The sequence below is a fragment of the Felis catus genome, chromosome C1 (assembly GCF_018350175.1).
Source record: "Felis catus isolate Fca126 chromosome C1, F.catus_Fca126_mat1.0, whole genome shotgun sequence".
Lineage (NCBI taxonomy): Eukaryota > Metazoa > Chordata > Mammalia > Carnivora > Felidae > Felis > Felis catus.
In genome coordinates, this window is record NC_058375.1 from 149786951 (window position 1) to 149806370 (window position 19420).

General features: G+C 39.6%; 1 protein-coding gene across 12 annotated transcripts in view; it reads right to left on the reverse strand.

The window, feature by feature from the left end:
* The window catches only part of RBMS1 (RNA binding motif single stranded interacting protein 1), a 220265-nt gene that overhangs the window by 39002 nt on the left and 161843 nt on the right, over positions 1 to 19420 (reverse strand). For all 12 annotated transcript variants that reach the window (XM_045033860.1, XM_023259385.2, XM_023259384.2 and 9 more), the window contains 2 exons: positions 5146 to 5204; positions 175 to 266 (listed from right to left, as the gene is read on the reverse strand). In XM_045033860.1, the coding sequence (XP_044889795.1) occupies positions 175 to 266; positions 5146 to 5204 (151 nt within the window). The remainder of the gene's footprint in view (positions 1 to 174; positions 267 to 5145; positions 5205 to 19420) is intronic.

The window sequence follows — 19420 nt, forward strand, 5'->3', positions numbered from 1 at the left end:
TTCCACCTCACTTAAAGTACTACTGAGGATGTGGGGGCACAGGACAGGTGTTCAGAAGTGACCCAGGCTGTCTGGGATGGAGGGAGGATGTTCGCAGTGACAGGCAAAGCACCAATGCCAGGCTTCGGAACCAAAGCCAGGGACCAGAGCAGCGACGACTGGCTCTCGACTCACCTTTGCCATTTGAGCTTGAACCCCACTAGCCTTCAGGGCAGACACAGCTTTTTGAGCTGCTGCAGGACTGTCGAAGTCGACAAAACCATAACCTGAAATGCAAAACACACTTCGTTATTAAGCCATTCTTTTGTAATAACGTAAAGAGCAAAAAAAAATGACTCTAGTTGGTTTCCAATGTGGTCAGCAGAAACGAAACCCTGACGTCCTGACAGATGTCTAGCACTGACAGCGGCAAATGCAGCGTCCTTCTCAGGCTGTCTTTCCTTGTCGTCTGTCATGAGCTAGACCAATGTCCCTTCAAAGTAAAAAAGAAAACAAAACAGTTTTCCCTTTTCTCAGGTGTCCTATACTTACTGGAAAAAAAAAAAAAAAAAGACATCTAAGTTAACCAACCAAAGTTAAGAAAAGAAAGGGGAGGGAATCAACTTCAGAGAAATAGCATTTCTAACGATTTGGCGAGAAGGATAGAACAACCCTTTGGAACTTAAGACATGACAGGAACAAAAATGTTTATTCCATAGACTAAACTATATTTTTCAAAGAAATTAAGAATACCCATTAAATACCCCAAATATAAAATAATCTAAATTTTAGTACTTGATTAAAAATATGATTACTTGTTTACTTAAAATACACCTCGTGATCCCCCTTCACTTAAAGAAGGGGGTAAAAAATGCCTCCAGATACCCAAAAGAGCTGTTTCAGCAGTTCATGCTCTAAAACCTAAAACTAAACCTCCCCAAAGAGGCTCTGATTTAAAGCTTATTTACCCATAGCTTTAGAAACATTTTTAACAAGCTGGTCAGCTACTCCTTGGCCACAATGTATCAAAAGCAGAAAAAGGGAGGGGGGGGTGTCAGGCTAAGGGTAGGGCTGCTACAAAAGCAGCATATGGATGGTACTTAGCAGTGAAAACTGGCAACAAGTGATAAAAGAGGAAAACTATACAAAAAACAGGACTTACTCAGTGTAGAGCAATAGCTCCATGCGTTTCGCACAATCCAGTGAATATCACTGTACTAAAATAGGCAATCTCTGATTTTTCCCTGTGATCACTCTTAAGTTATTGGCAAAAAGCTAAATTGTATTTAACACAGTTTAAAAGATCAGGGAAACCAGGCAAAAATACCAACGGAGATTTTATTGGAACTCAAACCTATTACAAAATAAATTTTCAATGAGTAAGAGTATTTTGAAAAACAAAACAAAACAAAACAAAACAAAAAAACACTGTTAGGATGCTGCACAGAAGAAGGGCCAGTCCTATCACTGACGTGTAGATATCGTAAAGATAGTTTAGACCATGAAGTCCTAGTGCCAAAACAGACCAACATACAGATCAACAAGGCCAAATGCAAAGCTTGGAAAAGGTTCAAAGGTCAGTGTGCACTCTTAGTAACAAAAATACTGTCTGGTAACAAAACAAGTTGTAATGAAACAGAGTAAGCCATCAATTATAGAAATAGATGTTTCAGTAGAGATTAGATTAGTTAAAGCTGAAATAAGAAGCAGCTTCCTTCTATTACTTGGAATTGGACTGAAATAAAGCCTAGTTTGATTTAGACAGTGGAGAAATAGCCAGGTTGGAAAGAAAAAGAAGAGTTAGCTCAGGTAAAAGCAGAGAATGCTACTCAATTACCACATCAGAAATTAGGTTAAACATATTCCGAGTGTTACGTAGAAACCTGTAGTTAACGCTAATACGCATCCCTCCGTGGGCACACACAGGCACACACTCTCTCGCCCTTGTACGTATTTTATTACCAAATACAACTTGAGCAGGCCATAAATGAATACCCAACTACAATGAAATGATGTAACTCCTACTCATGGATATTTAAGCGTGTCCTCCGCACAATTCTGCTGTTGCCAATAAATCACAAGAGACAGAGGATCTCAATTTTGATGTAACCGTGGTTGAATTTATTACCAGTCAAGTACTATTAGTATCATTTTATCTGTTATTTTCTTATTAGGAAAAAATCCATAATGGTTGCATGCTAGTTGTTTACATCCTTTTCTAACCACATAGCTGTTTCATAAATATTTGCTTTAAAACAAACGTTAACGGATAGGCATGCAACCACGTGCCCTTTTCCATTTTCTCTGTTGTTATCACTTTCTAGTAAAATATGAGAGTATGCAAATTTGAACTACAGGTTCTATGGGTTTCATTATAAATATATGTATAAAGATGTTTCTGAAGGTGGGATTCACTAAGTAACACAACACCCTCACACTGGGTCCCCAGGAGGGGTCTCAGGTCTCAGGACCAGGCATGTCCTGCTTCCTGGATTTTCCTCCACACTGTAGTGACCGATCCATGAGAATAGCTATGTTTTCTGTTTTTGCTTTGGCTATTAGGAAACATAGGCAGGCCATTTCTGTAGGAACCTGAGGTTTCCTGCTCTTACCCTTAGTTTCTCACTGGTCACCCATTTTTATTTTGCGTGCATGTGTTCTAGTCCTGTATGATTCTGTAAGCATTAATAATTAATCAGTGTCATCATCAATACTTTGTAAGTTGTTTCTTTTTCTTTTTTTCTTTTGGTCCTGAATTGCCATACATACCAGTGTTGGCAAGTTTTTAAATACCTTTAGTTGGCTAAAAACGGACAAAAATTGAAATGCAGGAGAGCAACTGATTCGTGAATTTTCACATTTAATAACTAAGGTACATGTTATTCAGAGCAATGTTTCTCCCTTCAGTGTAATTTTCTTTCTTGGATAGTGTCTATAAAATCTGCTTTGTGACCAAAAAAAATGTTCTGTGACCTCTAAGGTCTCTTAATTTCTAGGTGTAAAATTCTTTGATACAGTCAACCTCAAAAAATTAGTATATAACACAGGAACTTTCCATTTATGTGAATATAATCTCTTAGCATTACCTATTTATCCATCTATCCATCCATTCACCTACCTGCCTTCTCAAGTTATCAGTGGCTAACATGTTATTTGTCTTTACCATGAGGTATGTTGTGTTATTTCTTCTCATCTGTCCTAAAATTACTTTTTTTTCAGGAGCTCTCTCATTCTCACTTCCAGGATTTTATAAACCCATTTTGCTTCCTTGGTCCCCTCACTCCCTATCCACCCCTCACATATGCTGACATCTATCTATTCCTGAGAGTCTGTGTGAAACAAAGAGCCCTAAAAGATTCCTGCCATTGCCCTCACACAAAGCAGTATCTCCTTCGATTCACTTCAAGAGAAGGTCTCTAAGAGATGTGGCGTATAGAAAATCAGTTCCGAATTATTCCTTCTCTTATTCTAAAAGCACCACAACTCTCTCCACTTACCTTTGAACACTTTCCAACTGTTAAGGCTTTGTATTATGAAAATAGTTTACATTTAGCAGGAGTATTTTTTATTTATACCTTTTCTATACCATGTTGAGCATTTTATGGATTTTGGTTTCTAGGGAATAAGTTCTCATTGGAGAAGAGTGCATAATACGTAGGAATTTTCAGTGCAGGGGTGTAGTGAGGAATTCACCCTTACTTAACTGGGGCAGCTTTGCTAATTTTAAACACACTGATCTGCCATGGAAGATTCTTTTTGGGGGGGTGGGGATGGGAGGAAAGATAGGGTAAAGCCATAAAAGCACTGGTCTACTGCGATTTCTCTCTCAGTTTGAAACAAATGTTTGAGATCAGCTTCCTGTTTTATGCCTGCAAAACCCATTTTACTTTATACAACTAAAAGATTTTTTTTTCTGTGTCCTGCTTTCCCAAATCATTTACAAATATGTGAAGTGACGCTAACCTTGGCAACTAAATGTAAACAGTTCAGTCTACAATTTGACTCCCTCTAGTTTAATTCATTTAAAATATTTATTGAGTACCTCTCTACATAAAGCAATGCTTTATTCCCTGTCCCCAGGCAAAACTGTCTTAATGTGCTATGTTGCTTCAACAGGAGCTTAGATATTGGCCACAATGGCTTCTTTAAATTTAGGAGCTTTGAAGAAGAGTCAAATACAATGAACCACTTCACGTCTAGATTAAAGGAAATGGCTGGCTTCTAAGGCGAGGCCTTACCATAGGGTTCATTTACATTCTTTGCCTTTCTCAGACGGTGCTAAACCACAGCCATCACCACTACTTGAAAAAGTAGGGTCTAATTAATGAGGAGATTTGCCTTCTCTGCCTGTTCCTGTCAACCTTATTTCAATTCATGGGGTCAGTAGTTCGACTCAAAGTCAGCTGACTCCATTCTTCCCCTTTCCTAGAAATCACATGCCCATTGTTAAGATGCTGGATCATTAAAAGTCAGAACCGGGGAGCATCAGCACTGCCTACTGTAGACGCCTCCTCTTCCAGCTCATGGAGCTGGATGAGCTCATCCTAATTACATGGAAAACTGAAGGTCAGTGCATCAAATTAATGCAGCAGCATATTTCAAAGGGGGATATGACCTCCCCTCCCTATTACAATTTGGTCAGTGGAAATGGTTCTCTCCTCCCCGCTGCCAATATTGTCAACAGGCATTCAGCACAGAACAATTGGGAGTATTGAAACATGTAATTAAGTACTGCTTAAAACTACTCTATTCTAATTAATAGAGCCAATTTGCACAATATGTAATCTTTTCAGTTCTTTAGTGCAGTCCAATGGTCTTCAGTAAGCAGCTCTAATCTCCTTGGGCTCAGGAAAGAAAAGCTATTTTCTAACTTTACTTCCCTTTTAAAAGTAGCGGCTAAATGCCAACCAGTATCCTGCACATTAGCTCCACTGGTGTCCGATCTGCGATTCTGGCAAACTGCTAACTGCTTAGGGTTTCCAGCCAAAACTCGACCAGGGACAAATGTAAAGGCATATGCTGACATTGTGCAAGACGGGAACTGGGTGACACATAAGACTTGCTTTTTAATAGAATGGAGGTGGTTCTGAAACCAAAGATCAGGTTTAAAATTCCATCATTTTCCTAAAGCTAGGATTTAATAGATTATCATCCAAGGGAAGATACCTTTGCATTTGTTCGTTGTCTTATCCAAAATTGCCTTGGTGGAGACTATTTTCCCATATCTAAAAGATAAACAGGAAAAAAAAAAGGAGAAGTTAAAATCAAGGAACACTTGTTAACATCTAAGTCCAGAGAACACACATACTTTTCAAACATCTGCAAACTTTAAGATACAAAATGTTCTATACTTAGAGGACAGAAAATGAGACTTCTAAACTCTAAACTAAAAAGGGGAATGGCTAGGTCTGCTATTTGAATCTTTGGATTACAGTTGGATGTTGAACTTTGAGGAATCAGAGGTACTTACCTGACAACCTCTGGACCAAAAAAAAAAAAAAAAAAAAAGAAAAGAAAAAGGAACACGAGTTCTGTAAAAAGTTTCTTCTAGTAACACTATGTGAATACAAAGCCAAATGTAAGGCTACAAAATTACTGAGGTACTATGATCCACAAAGACTTTATAAACTGACAAGAGGGGAAAGCTGCCTGCATTATATCTATTCATTTTGGTTTTGCAGACAGCACTGCATGGCTCCACATCGTCACGTGCACGCATGTCCTTGTTTAACATGCCTGATGGTGTATTTAGTGCAGGTCTTTTTTTACCTAAGACTTTGATAGCTATTTATATCTATATAAACAAATATATAAAAATATATAGCTAACACATTCATTAATATCTCTTTTAACTGAGCAGTAACAGCTATATAGTATACACGCTAATGTGTGTGTACATGCATGTGTGTATAAGAAATGAACGCTAATGAGGGTTTGTATAAATGTGTTCAAATTCCTTAATGTACAGTAGACACTGGGGGAAGAAGGGAAAAAGTCCAGAATGCACTGCTACTGAAGATGAAATGGCAGCATGGCTTAAATGTATGTACTGATCCTATATCCTTTATAGTGACTAGACCATAATGTAAGGTGCTGCCATCTATCTATGTCTGTCTTCAAAACCCTAAGGAAAAAAAAAAAAAAAAAAAAACGCTTTGAAAAATAATTCTTAAAAATGATTGGGACTCAGATATGCACATAACTTACTTCATGATCTGAAACCTGTGTCCTCATTTATACATGGTCAATTTTCAGATTTTACTTTCCTATGTTTTACTTTTAAAATTTCACGTTTTCTCATGATCTTGAGGACTAAAAAGTCTTAAAAGCTTAGGAAATGAAGCATCTGTGCAGCACTTTAAACCATTCTGAATACCGTAGGTTTCTAGTTTATGCATTGAACAAGTTGAAATGTTTTTATCAAGAAGAAACAAATGGCTTGAGCCACCTCTTTCCCTCAGTTAATTTTTACTCTGTGTAATCATGTAATCAAATGATTACTAACTAGGCATGAAAGTAAAGATAATTTAAGGTTCAAAAGACAATTACATCCAAGAGGCATAATGCTGCACAAACACCTTCAATTCCCTTTAGAGACTCTTGAGTATTTATAACAACATTAACACAGGTCACTATGCTTACCAGGAAAAAAAAAAAAAAAAGTAGTAATTAAAAAGAATCTGCTAATCAGAAAAAATAGGTGATTTTAGCAACCATTTCTCTACGTAGGTTATTTGCATGCTTGATATTTACCAGTGCTCTCTCCTTTGCTCAAGTTTTGGATGAAAAGATTTTTAGACTGCATTCCTGTCTCATACCATTCCAAAAGTACGGAAGAAGAAAGTTAGTACAGCTCCAATTTGGGATAAGGAGATTGAGAGTCACAGAGATTAAGAGACTTTGCTTGAGGTCACAGAGTTCAGGGTCTTTTGTAAACCACACAGAAGAAAGGAAATTTAGGGAAGGTCAGGGGCTGGCCTTCTACCCTTCTGGTCCTGCCCTCCACACTAATGATGGGAAGGAAAGAGAGGAGTGGGAAGTAGGAAAAAAGAAAAGGCTCCCGGTAGCCCTGGAACTCAATCCATGCCACACTCTCTTCGGGTTTCTGTTCTCTCTGGTCTCTTTGCTACTTTGAGGTCACTCCTCACTTCCACATCTATGAAACCCACACCTCCCCAGATCTTGTTCTACTTCTCTGGGCACTCTTTCCATTCTTCTTTGCCCATTCAGCCTCTTCTTCTCCCTCCTTAACCAAGTACTCTCATCTCAACCCTTCCTTTGCCTAGGAAATCCATCCAGTGCTATGGGGTTGTTTAACGCATCTTCTCTGATGGTGCCTGTCTCCTTTTGGAGTTGTTTGTTGTTGTTGTTGTTTTATCCCCACCCCGACTTTAGTTTTTGTCTCCTCCGCTTTCAACTTAAATATCTTGGTATGTTATTAATTAAGATACTTTAATATCTCATTCAATGTCACCTAATGCCCGATATTTTCTAAATCCCATCCCCAAAGAACCACAAACACATCTTCCCTGTCTTTTTCATTCAATAGCACTATCTCACTCCCAATCTCTCCTCAAGCTCGAGATCTTACAGACACCATCAACTCAGGCATTCCTGAGTCCAGGCAGTCAGTAACTCTTCTGACTTGTCTCTGATGTGTTTCTAATATTCATCCTTTCCCTTCACTGTGTCTAGACCCAAGCAAAAAACACATAATAGCTCTTGCCTTGCCTCCAGCATCTGGTGCTTCCAACCCTGTCTGCTTTTATTTACCTTAAACATCACTTTAAACATGTCGCTCCCATCCATCCCACCATTATCCCATTCTACCCATGCTTCAACTTGAAGAACCTGTTCAAACATTTTCTCTTCCATGAACCCATCCCTAATCTCCTCATCCAAATCCGTTGTGATTTTGTAAGAAACCAGAAAAGGGATTACATGTACTCAATTCCTACTTATGTTCTAGGCACTGTGCCAGGGACTTTGTATGCATGATCTTATTTAATTAACTTTGCAACAATCTTAGGAGGTAGGTGCTATTATTCCCATTTTTGCAAATGGGAAAACGAAAGCTCCTGTAAATTTTAAGCCTAAAATCTCACCTAAAACCCCAAAGCTTAAATGAATTGTGTTTCGTTTTTCACTGCAACTTACTCATGAAATAATTTTGAGAAACAAGTTTCCTTTATACACTGAGGGTATGAAAGGAGAGGAACCAACCCTCTTTGTATTTTATTTTACCTGCAAAGACATCTTCTTATCAAGTGGGAGTAGACTTACTTTTCAAGCCAAAGCAGAGCTTCTGTTTGTGTTAAACACAAGAAATAAACATGTGGTTCCTGGCTGAAAGAGGGATGGGAGGGGGGGTGTGGGAGAAGAGATATTTCTAAAATGTATCAGTTTTGCTTTCTACTGTGGTTTTTACCATGATTTGTGGGTTAAGCCTGAAAGACTATGACTCTCAGGCAGAAAACAGTTTCCACTCAGTCTGTGCTGCTAGTATTCCATATCGTCTCCCGGCACTGCAGTGGATCAGTGGACTGCCCGTATGGAGTTACCTGAGGGGTGCAGCAGGGTTTATCTCTCATAAGCTGTCTTCTTTTGGGGGCTATCCACTCACCTACACTTCCCACAGTGTCAGAGGTACCTCATTAAAATCACCAGGCTGGAACATGTCACACTTGCCATCACTCAGGCCCTGGCTAAGGTAGCGTCTTAGTGGGTGATGAAGTCAGCATGTTGTGGGGAGGGAGTACGGGACAAGTAGTTCTGATGACAGGTGAAAGGATCTAGAACATGGGGATGAACTGTCTATCAAATGGCACCTCAAGAAACAGGAAAAAGTACAGCAGGGCTTCAGAGCAGTCACCATTTCCCACTACTGGTTCTATCTGCAATAAGATTTACTAACGTGGGGCCAGGGATGGGGGTGTTATAGATGATTAACATTTCATCTCATTCTATTGTTGATCATCAGGGCCCAGGTGTAAAAATTCTTAAAGCAACTATTCACCTACCCTTGTTCCAACATGCATTTTGTTTAAAAAAATCATGAATTGGGGCGCCTGGGTGGCTCAGTTGTTTGTGTGCGACTGGTGATTTTGGCTCAGGTCATGATCTCACGGTTTGTGAGTTTGAGCCCCACTTTAGCCTCTGCGCTGACAGCACGGAGCCTGCTTGGGATTCTTTCTTCCCCTCTTTCTACCCCTTCCCCACTTCCCACTGCAAGTCTGCATGCACTTGCTCCCTTCTCAGTAAATAAATTAAAAAAAAAAACAACTCATTAATTAACAGGGACATGTTGGGAAAAACAGGCCTCTTGACTGGCAGAATTCATATTCTGGCAACACCAAGGAGAAGAGAGCAAAGCATAGACTTTTATGGGAAAAATGTGAATATATGAAGATTCTTTGGGTTTTCACCCGATTCAAAGTAACAAGGCTCAGACCACAGCTCTGGTACCCAAAATATAATATTCTTTGCTAAGAGTAGATAATCCACTCCAGAGGAAGCAAAAGGATAAAGAGTAATTAGGAGATGTGACTACAGAATCATTAGAATTTCAAAGGGAGAGGATAACAAGTAAAGACTCACATTTCAACCTATTGGCCCAAGTGAACTTGGCTGGTAAAACCTTCTGCTGATAATCTACCAACATTTCTTGTGCTTCTATCACAGCTTTAGACATTTCTCCCCCATTTCCTTTTAAATTTCTTTCATCTCAGTAAGTTTCAGTCTGTACTTAGTAAATAAAACTTCATTTTCTCCTCTGCCCCCATCAGTCACTCCTAAGCTCTAACTTTTTATTAATTTACCTTAATTACAACAGAAATGCATACTTGTAATTAGAAGACACAGAAAAGTAGGTTGAAATGTTAGTATCACCAGAAGTCCTGGGTAGGAATGTTAAAGCACATTAATGCCTATCTTTAGACTTTGTCCAACGTGCGGGCACATATGGAACACACACGTGTGCAACCTGTGTACACACACACACACACACACACACACACACACACACACACACGTGTGTGTGCACAAACTCCTGTACTAGGGAACTCATGGCTTTTATCACATTCCAAGTTACAAGCCCAGGCTCTGGAAAGTGGAGTCCAACCCACCCACCACCAACAGATGGCGACAGTGGTTGATAAGTTATTTTAACATTGGTCATTCCAGTTGTAAATTTATTTAAGATACCACAGGGTTATGTGCAGTGTCTGTTTTGAAATATTTTAGGATCATTATTAAACCTGAAAAAGCAATGAGTATGTGGAAAACAGGAAGAAAAAGTATACACTTACAATGTGAACAAAAAATATATTTTGTTTTGACGAAGGTGGAATACTGCTCATGTATAGAAGATGATTGGTTTTTGTTTATTTTTTAAATTTTTAAAAGTTTTAAGATAGAGACAGAAAGAGAGAGCATGCGAGTGAGCAAGGAGAGGTGCAAAGGGAGAGAGAGGATACCAAGCAGGCTCCGCACTACCAGTGCAGAGCCTGACGTGGGGCTCGATCTCTTGATCTCAAGATCATAACTTGAGCTGAAATCAAGAGTTGGATGCTGACCCAACTGAGCCACCCAGGCTCCCCATGGTTTTTGTTTGTTTTAATAGCTGAACTGCCAGTGAAGGACAGATTGAGTATGCATCCTATGAGATTCTGTGCCTGTGCAAAGGACAATAATCAGCAAGAAGGAGGGACAGGGAACTGAAATGACGTATGAGTATACGGCTATCAGTTCAACATCAATACTGGACAATATGATCTAATGAGTTAATTCAGGAAACTAATAAAAGCACCAGCTTACATTTATCCAGCTTTTATTTTATACCAGGCACTACTCTAAGTGTTTTAAGTCATTTCAATCTTAACAACCACCTTTGGAGTAGGTGAGGGCTTTTTCCCACTTTGTAGATGTGAAACTAGAGAGCAGAGCACGGGGCCTAGTAAAGGTAGCACAGCCAGAGAGTGGCAAAGATGGAAGACAGGAAGTTTGCTCCGGATAGCCATGCTGACAGATGCAAAAACTGGTTACCAACCATGGGCTGTTCCATAGGTTCAAAGCAATTCCCGTCTTGAGTCTGCACGGCTCTAAATGAGTGAGAGGATGAGGGCAGACTCTAACTGCAAAGGTTTCCAGGACAGATGCTGATAACATTCAGAAGGGAGTTACTGCACTTTCTGAGATAAAATAGACAACACTGTTCTGCTTGGAATAAAATGCCCAATAGAGCATATGTATTAGTGGAAAGGAGGCATGACTGGCTTTAAAGCTTAAAAGGAATAATTCATGTATTTACTGGGTAATAATGGATTTGGGACTATAAGTCATTTGGCACTTGTCATTTTGGACTTTTGGGGGAGAAGAAAAACAATGCACACACAAACACACCCACACAGAGATCATACTGTATATGCTGTTTTCTACCTTGCTCTTTTCGCTGCTTTTTCAGTGGCCTCCCAGGAAAAGAGAATTTCCTAAAATTTGTTTTAGCTCTTCTAACAATGGCTTGAAAAGAGGAAGGAAAAAAAGTATTAGATAACACTCATTTTGCTAATAGACAAGTTTGTTGGAGAATGAAATAAAAAAGTAGGAGTTTTCCAGTGAGGATTCAGAATAACATGGATAACAAAGCCATGAATATATATATATATATATATATATATATATATATATATATATATATGTATGTATATGTATGTAACATGCATTATATATGTATATGTATGTATATGTATGTAACATGCATAACATATATATATATATATTTCCATGGATATGTTATCCATGTTATTCTGAATCCTCACTACCTTGAATAGCTCAACTGGTTATGTTTTCTTTATTTACTTGGTATAGGAAGTGGTAAGCACTTGACGATGTGACATTTTACATTTTAAAATTAGGCAACCAATATCAAGCAAATTTTGTAAGACTTTACCTTTTTAGCACTGAAGATTTTATTTTAAAGTTTATTTATTTATTTTTGAGAGAGAGTGCAAGTGGTGGGGAGTGGGGGGAGCAAACAGAGAGAGAGGGAGAATCCCAAGCAGGCTCTGCACTGTCAGTGAGGAGCCCAAAGCAAGGCTTGAACTCACAAACTGTGAGATCATGACCTGAACTGAAATCAAGAGCCAGATGCTCAACCGACTGAGCCACCCGGATGCCCCAGCACTGAAGATTTTAAATGTTTCTGCAAGACTCTTCTAAGATCTAAAAATACAAAAGGTATAGAAAGTTATTCTACTTTTCATTTCAGTTGTTTTGCCTTAACGGTCCCTGTTACTTGGGTGTAACAAAGGCTGGGTGTGCCTTTGTGGATAAATGATTTCTGGCACAGGGGACAGAACAGAAATCTCCCCCATCTTATGCAGCTGAAATTGGAGCCAGAGTTTGAAGGAGGTAAAATGCTTGGCAAGGGAAAGCTGCTACAGCCCTAAAGGTCAGGAACAAACCTGGTGCTGAAGGTGAACGGAACACAGGAAAGACAAGAACAGTCAAGAAAGGGATCAGACCAAGAAACCAACCCACACAGCATGTCTTTGGCATGCCCTTCACCATATAAGGCCTATGAAGAATATACACAATGCCATTCTTGTCATCAAAGGGGGGGCACTCTGTTGGGGGAATGATAGGGAATCTTTAATATTAAAAAAGAACTAAGAGAACTTGAGGTGTTGTCTGATGAATGCTAAATCAAGGAGGCATAAAACATAGGATAAAGGTCAAGTTCATGAAGAAAGACTTTGGGGAAAGCAGAAATTCAATAAACAGAAGAACCTGTCTAATGCAAACCGTGTTGGAGGAGCAAGGGATGCTAAGTGTGCAAAGGTCCTAGAGGGCCTGGAGTTCCAGGAAAAGGAGTCAAGGAACAGGACAAGGCTGGAGGTGTTGCAACTGCACAGTGATATGACGAAAGCAAGAGTTTAGTAAGATTAATGAAAATCTTATGGCTAGGATCAGCAGAGAGATGCCACATTTTATTATTTTTGTTTTTGTTCTTGGTACTCAAGCAATAACACTCACGTTCAAGAAATTAAAATGGAGGGATCAGAGCAGCTAGGAGATGACTGGAAAGGTTCCAAAGGACAGAAAAGTTTTAAGACAGAGGACTTTTGTGAACTAGCCTTAAATGCTTAACTTGACAGCTGAGAAAAATAATCCATGGTGTCTGTGCTATGGAAAGCCGGTGGCTTGTTTCTGTGAATGCAGAGAAGAGGGAGAAAAGGAGCCACTGCAGCTCACTTTTCCACACTGTCCTGGAAAGGACAAGGGGTTCCAGACCCTGTCCCAGACCTAGAGCTTGAGGAGACATGATCTGGCAGAAGCTCTGACTGTCCTTGGGCAGTCTATCCCTCCTCTACACTGGTTCTGTCATGGCACAGGCGCTGGTGGAGAATAAATTACAGAAGCTCTGGAACAAAGCGTCACATTTTTCAAGAGAAAATATATACACCTGCGGATCTGATTTTTCGTAACACTAACATGTTAACATAAACATGCCCTTCAGGAATACAAATAAAATTGGCTATTTGTACCCAGTTTTTGAGGTTTATAACTTCTTCTGACTAAATTTAGAGCCATGCCTGCTCATCTGCCTTTTCAACATTCCTGGGTGGCACAGCTCATCTATTATAATTGCTACACAAAAGTAACCAGTTCAGTCTGTTTATTGCATATATGGCTTGAACTAAGTAAGTCATAGAGAATGGACATTAAAACTACCTCATGAGAAATGGCTAAGATGCATTTTTGCCATATTCTATGAAAAAATTACACTTCTAAATAAAAGGCACACTATAAAGCATTTGATTTATTACACGGATTTGCTATTGTAGTTTAATATCAAATCTGTTATGATCTGCAATCAAGGTAAAGTAGCTTTAGACTATTTTATGGTCTTTTAAGAGCACACAGCATGCAAAGTGTCATTTACATTATCTTATGACAGAATTTTTGCCACAAGTCACTGTACTACAGCACTTAGGGATGCAGTCACAGACCTACGTTAGCACTCCCAATACTAATATGTCAGAGGAAACTAATACTCCCTGAAAACGGAAACCAGAATTTTACATGTAAAATAGAGATTACCTATCAGTCTGAAACACTGATTAGTGTCTAACTTTTAAAACAAAGACAGCTTGGTTGTAGAAAGTGGTCTTTTATTTCTGAACTGAATTTATGCACTGACAATGACAGAGCATTTTAAAAACTCTCTTCCTCTCCCATCAAAACCCGGAATGTATTTTCTTTGCTTTGACAATGTCACCTTCATGTTGACTTCACGTTACTGTATCGTAACGAAGACAGTATTGAAAGTAGACAGATTTGCAGCCAGAGAGGTCTATGTTCAAGGGATCCTTTGGTCAATGACCAGCTCGGGGACTCTGGTGTAGCAGTTGTCTGGCCTCAGTAATCCTACCCATAAAGCAGAATGGTAACATCTAACCTCACAGGACCACTGCTAAGGGGCTGGCACAGTGCTTGACACAGAATACATACTCAATAACTAATAAATGTTGTCCTCTTCTCCCAACACACTCCAAATAATGGCACTTCTAATTCTTACCACTTGATAGCACTAAGCTAGACTACCTCCTTACCTTAATTTCGACATGATCCTGGGTTTGCAAATGTTGAGAAAATGTAGACCTACCACTTTTTATCCTGACTTTTCAGTACAGTCATTTGCATAATGTAGCCACTCAATATATACTGGCTGAATATGTGAAACATAAACATGTAATATGAATTTTTTTCCCCTGAAAGTGTTTGGTGTAGGGAACTGAAGGAGGTTGGCAGTAGTAGGGAGAAGGGAAATATTACATTTTGCCTTGGAAAATGAACACTGCCTTGTATTTTATTCCAATTTAGCTTATAAGAACACCAAGGAGGGAAACAAGGTAATTTAACAGTTTAACACGAAGTAAAAATTAGTACCAAGAAGAGAACTGTAAAATGTTAGCAGGGGGAAAGACCCAAAAAACTAACAGAATTTTTGTTCCTAGATTGTTTTTCATGTATCTCTAAATTTGTTGCTCTTATAAAGAGAAATCAAAACTAGAAATCTTTCGGACACACACACACACACACACACACACACACACACACACAGTACCAAAGAACTATGTCAGAATCTGCAGAAATTGAATGCATTAAACTGCAACACTGAAAAACATATTAATGTTTTCATTAATTCAAACTGCTTCATTCAAAACAAGAAAAGCGTGACAGAGACTAAAAGTAAACAATGCTCTCTGAAGCAAAACAGAGAGTTATCTGAAACTATTAAAACAGAGTGTGCAAATTACCTAGAAATTTCTTTTGATTCTGATACAAGCAAAAGAGGCAAGAATCAAATTGGACATTTCCTAGACCAAACACTAGTGTTGGCTTTGATCCAAAACACAGCACCAGCGTATTGATTTTCAAATGCAGTAGGTCCATCCTTTTCTAAAGTAAGATGTCTTGACTGCCCCAGGACCTTGAAAAGCCAGTCTGGAGAACAGACTGAAAAGGGAAATGATATCTCTTCTACTCATTTTTAGCTCTAAGAAATCTGGGGACACAGTATAAATGCATCACTGGTATATACACTTGGACAGTTTAAGCAAGAGAATGCTAATGTAATCTGCCAGCACAGTTGATGTTCCTAAACTCAGATACTTCATTCAAGGGGCACTTGTGACCATGGTCACGGCTCTGAGTGGATCTGATGGAAAAGGAATGTTGGTTTCTCCCACGTGGGTTTCCTACTGGTTTGCCTCTGAGCAAACCGTCCTTAGACACTGTAGCTGAAGATAAGCAGTCATTCCAGAGCCAGAGCAGTGTGGTTCTGAAAGTTTATAGTCTTAACATTTAAGAAAATCAGAGGGGAATCATCTGTATGTAAAAGAATGGAACTAAGGAGAACCAAATGCTGTAAATTACTTCAGAATCAGTTTCATGAAATTACCATATCCCAAATGAAAGGGCTACACTTCACTCTCAAGATGGCTGAATTCACTGCATTTTCCAGAAGATGTTCTCATTCTCCTTTGCGAGTAAGGGGGCTGTGAATGAAGGCTAGGACTGTTTACATGACTTTGTGATAATTTTCCCATCTTGGTTGTTTGGAGAAATCTTGCACAATAAGAGAGGTACTAATGGAAAGTGAAAATGCCATTCAGATTCTCTAAAATAACAAAAAACTAGATTCAAGAAATGAAGGCTAATACTGATCTGAAGCAAAATTCCAGAGTGGATTGGTAAACAGAAGGTTAGAGAGACTTGTGAAAAGAACAAATACGAGTGAAGTCCTGAAGAGCAAACCATACACATTCAAGTTTTGTTCTTTCTGTTTTGGGGGGGGGGTGCTAAGGAAGAAAGAGCTGCTTGGGAATGCCACACAGCGTATTTTTATTCGAGCTAAATAAAAATCATTATTTGCTCATGGAACTAGATGAGGACACCTGGGAAGAGAAGTTTGGTCTGGATGAGTGAGTATGTAAAGGGTTAAACAGGTGTCTGGGCTGAACTCTGTTGGTCAGTGATCGCAGCATGGAGGGAAGGCTCTAGTGCTGTGCCACACGGCTCTGTTCCTGGCAGCACTTTCTCAACACGTAAGCAACTACATGAATCAGGTAACTAATAGCATGCTAATTACATATATACATGTTCCAAAGCTGGCAGGGGAGGATGGTGGATGTAAGCTGTCAAAATTAATACTTTGAAACTGTTTCAACAGGCTAGAATAAATCCTTGGCCAAAGCCAACACTATAATATTTAACAGAGAAAAGTAAGTCATTTGTATATGACTATTCTGGGGGTGGGGGGAATCAACTGTATAAATTTAGGTAATGCTTCAACATATTCATGTGAAAATACATGATTTTTTGATTAGGAACAAACAAGTTCAAGTTCTCTGAATAAAACAGACTTACGTTGCACTAAGAAAAATACATGATCCTGATCATAATGATAAATTATGCTTTTGGGTCTCTTTGCTCACCAATCCCCAAAATCCACCATTATGGGTTAAATTGTGTGCCCCATAAGATGTCTTAGGCTCCAGTACCTGTGAATGTGATCTTACTTGGAAATAGGGCCTCTGCAGATATAATCAAGTTAAGAGGAGGTCATTATTAGGGCAGGCCCTCATCCAATGTGACAGGTGTCCTTATAAGAGGGAAATTTGGATACAGAGACACAGAGAGATGCTGTATGATGACAGGTGGGGAACTGAGCTACAAGCCAGGAATACTAAGGATTGGTGGCAAGCCACTGGAAGCTAGGATGAGGCAAGGAGGGGTTCTCCCCTATAGGATTCGGAGGCAACACAGCTCTGCTGACACCTTAATTTTGGACTTCTGGCCTCTAGAACTGTGAAACAATAGTTTTGTTCTTATAAAGCCACCCAGTTAGTGGTACTTTGTAAGAGCAGCCCAAGCAAACTCCTAAAACTCAAGCTTGCCTATCGCTATACACGTTGCTGTGCCTGCCCTGCTCGGTCTTAATTTCCTGACCTTTAAGCTATTACTTCGCTCGGGGAACTTTAGTGTCATTCTGCAAGACTCAGTTTCATGGTGTTCTCGGGCAGCAAGGCTTTCTGACCGCCCCTCTCCGCACCCCCCCTCCCCCGCTCCCCATGAAGTGGAGTGCTGTGTCTGCACTACGTCCATGGCAGCGTGTCCTCAGTGCATCTTGTGCGGCAGTCAGCAAGCTGCCGCACGGCCGGCGTGTCTGCGTCCTCGTTAGATGGGTACCTTTCAACTGCTTTCCTTTGTGTATCAGGCTCCAGAATAGTCAGCAGTCAAAATTCAGAAGAAAGGAGTGGAGGAATAAATAAACGAGGAACAAGAGCCTGCTTTCTACATCGAACGTATTTGTTCTAAACCTCTCCTCTTCCCCAGTCTGGGTGCTTTTCGGAAGAGAATGAGCACAATAGACAAGTCCAGAAATCACAGCCTCTGAGGCAGGCACAGCTGAGAGCCTTACAGATGCTTGCCTGGAAAGGGAGACTTTATATATATATATATATATATATATATATATATATATATATATATATATATATATATATATATATAAAGGCCTTTCTAAACACGACATAGAGAGTTGCCACCACTAGCAGTGGTAAAGCAGAGAAGGATCTCACAAAAACTGACCTAGGAAGAGAGGATCACTAGCACTCAACAGAAAAATAAGTGCAGTGAATTCTTCCAAAAGTTAAATTTATTCTAAGATTAGTTTTAAAATGGCCTTTCTTTTTAGGAAGTAGTGGTGAAGAGTGGTGGTTATTTCAGTTTGTGTCCTTTTTGACAAAATATAATCTTAACTCTGTACCGGCTCTCTAACCTTAATTACTTTTGTTTAGTATACTGGCCCTTAAAATCCAAAACCTGGGGCACCTGGGTAGCTCAGTCAGTTAAGCATCCGATTCTTGATTTTGGCTCAGGTCATAAGCTCAAGATCCGTAGACTGAGCCCTGTATTGGGCTCTGTGCTGACAGCGTAGAGCTTACTTGGAATTCTCTCTCTCCCTGTCTCTGCCCCTCCCCTGCTCTCTCTCTCTCTCTCTCTCCATATAAAAATATAAACATTTTTTTTAAAAATTCAAAAACCTGGGGAACCACTAAAACATGCTGGGTTGGTGAGCAGGAGGTTGGTATCTCTGCTTTGAAAAAGGGACCCATCTGGATGACTAAGAAAATTAATGTCAATAAGAATAATGGTTATGTGGACAGAATCACTGGGTAAAAGAATAATGGCAAAAACATCTTTTAAAAAACCCACAGTTCACAGCATTCCACTCATTTTAATTTTAAGTTATAAACTGGGACAAAAACAGCCCAATAAAACTCTGTAAAATTATACAGGAATTTACCATGCCCCCAATAAAGATATACCTGTGGGAAAAAATGAGACAATGGGGAGAAGGCCTGTGGTTAGCTTCCCTCTCTCCAGTTTTCTCCAGGATTCAGCTGAAGTGGGTACTATTACCAGCAATGATGCCTCCTTATACTTCCTGAACTATCCTGCTGAATTAGCAGAGCACAACCCTCACTCCCGACTTCCTGCTTTGTTCAGGGCTTACTTAACCTTGAATGCTTCAACTGTCAAGGTAAAACAGGTTCCCAATGTAAATGTTGTATTATGTCCTGTATCTTTAGAAAGGCCCTGTAGAATCTGCTAGGAGAGGATCTTCGTAAGAGAGCCCAAATCCTAGTGATACTAGAAAGTTACTGAAGACAGGGAGTCAAAGGAAATCACCAGAAAATCTCACTACGTAACACAGTCTTACATATATAAACACGTACATATATGCACGCATGCACACAGTTCTTTTCAGGTGAATGTAAAGCTCACTTACCCCAGATGCCATCCCAGGCCCTAGTGGGTGGAGATGGGGGTGGGGGGAGGAGAGGTGGCCTTTCTTTGAGCTTGAGTTGAA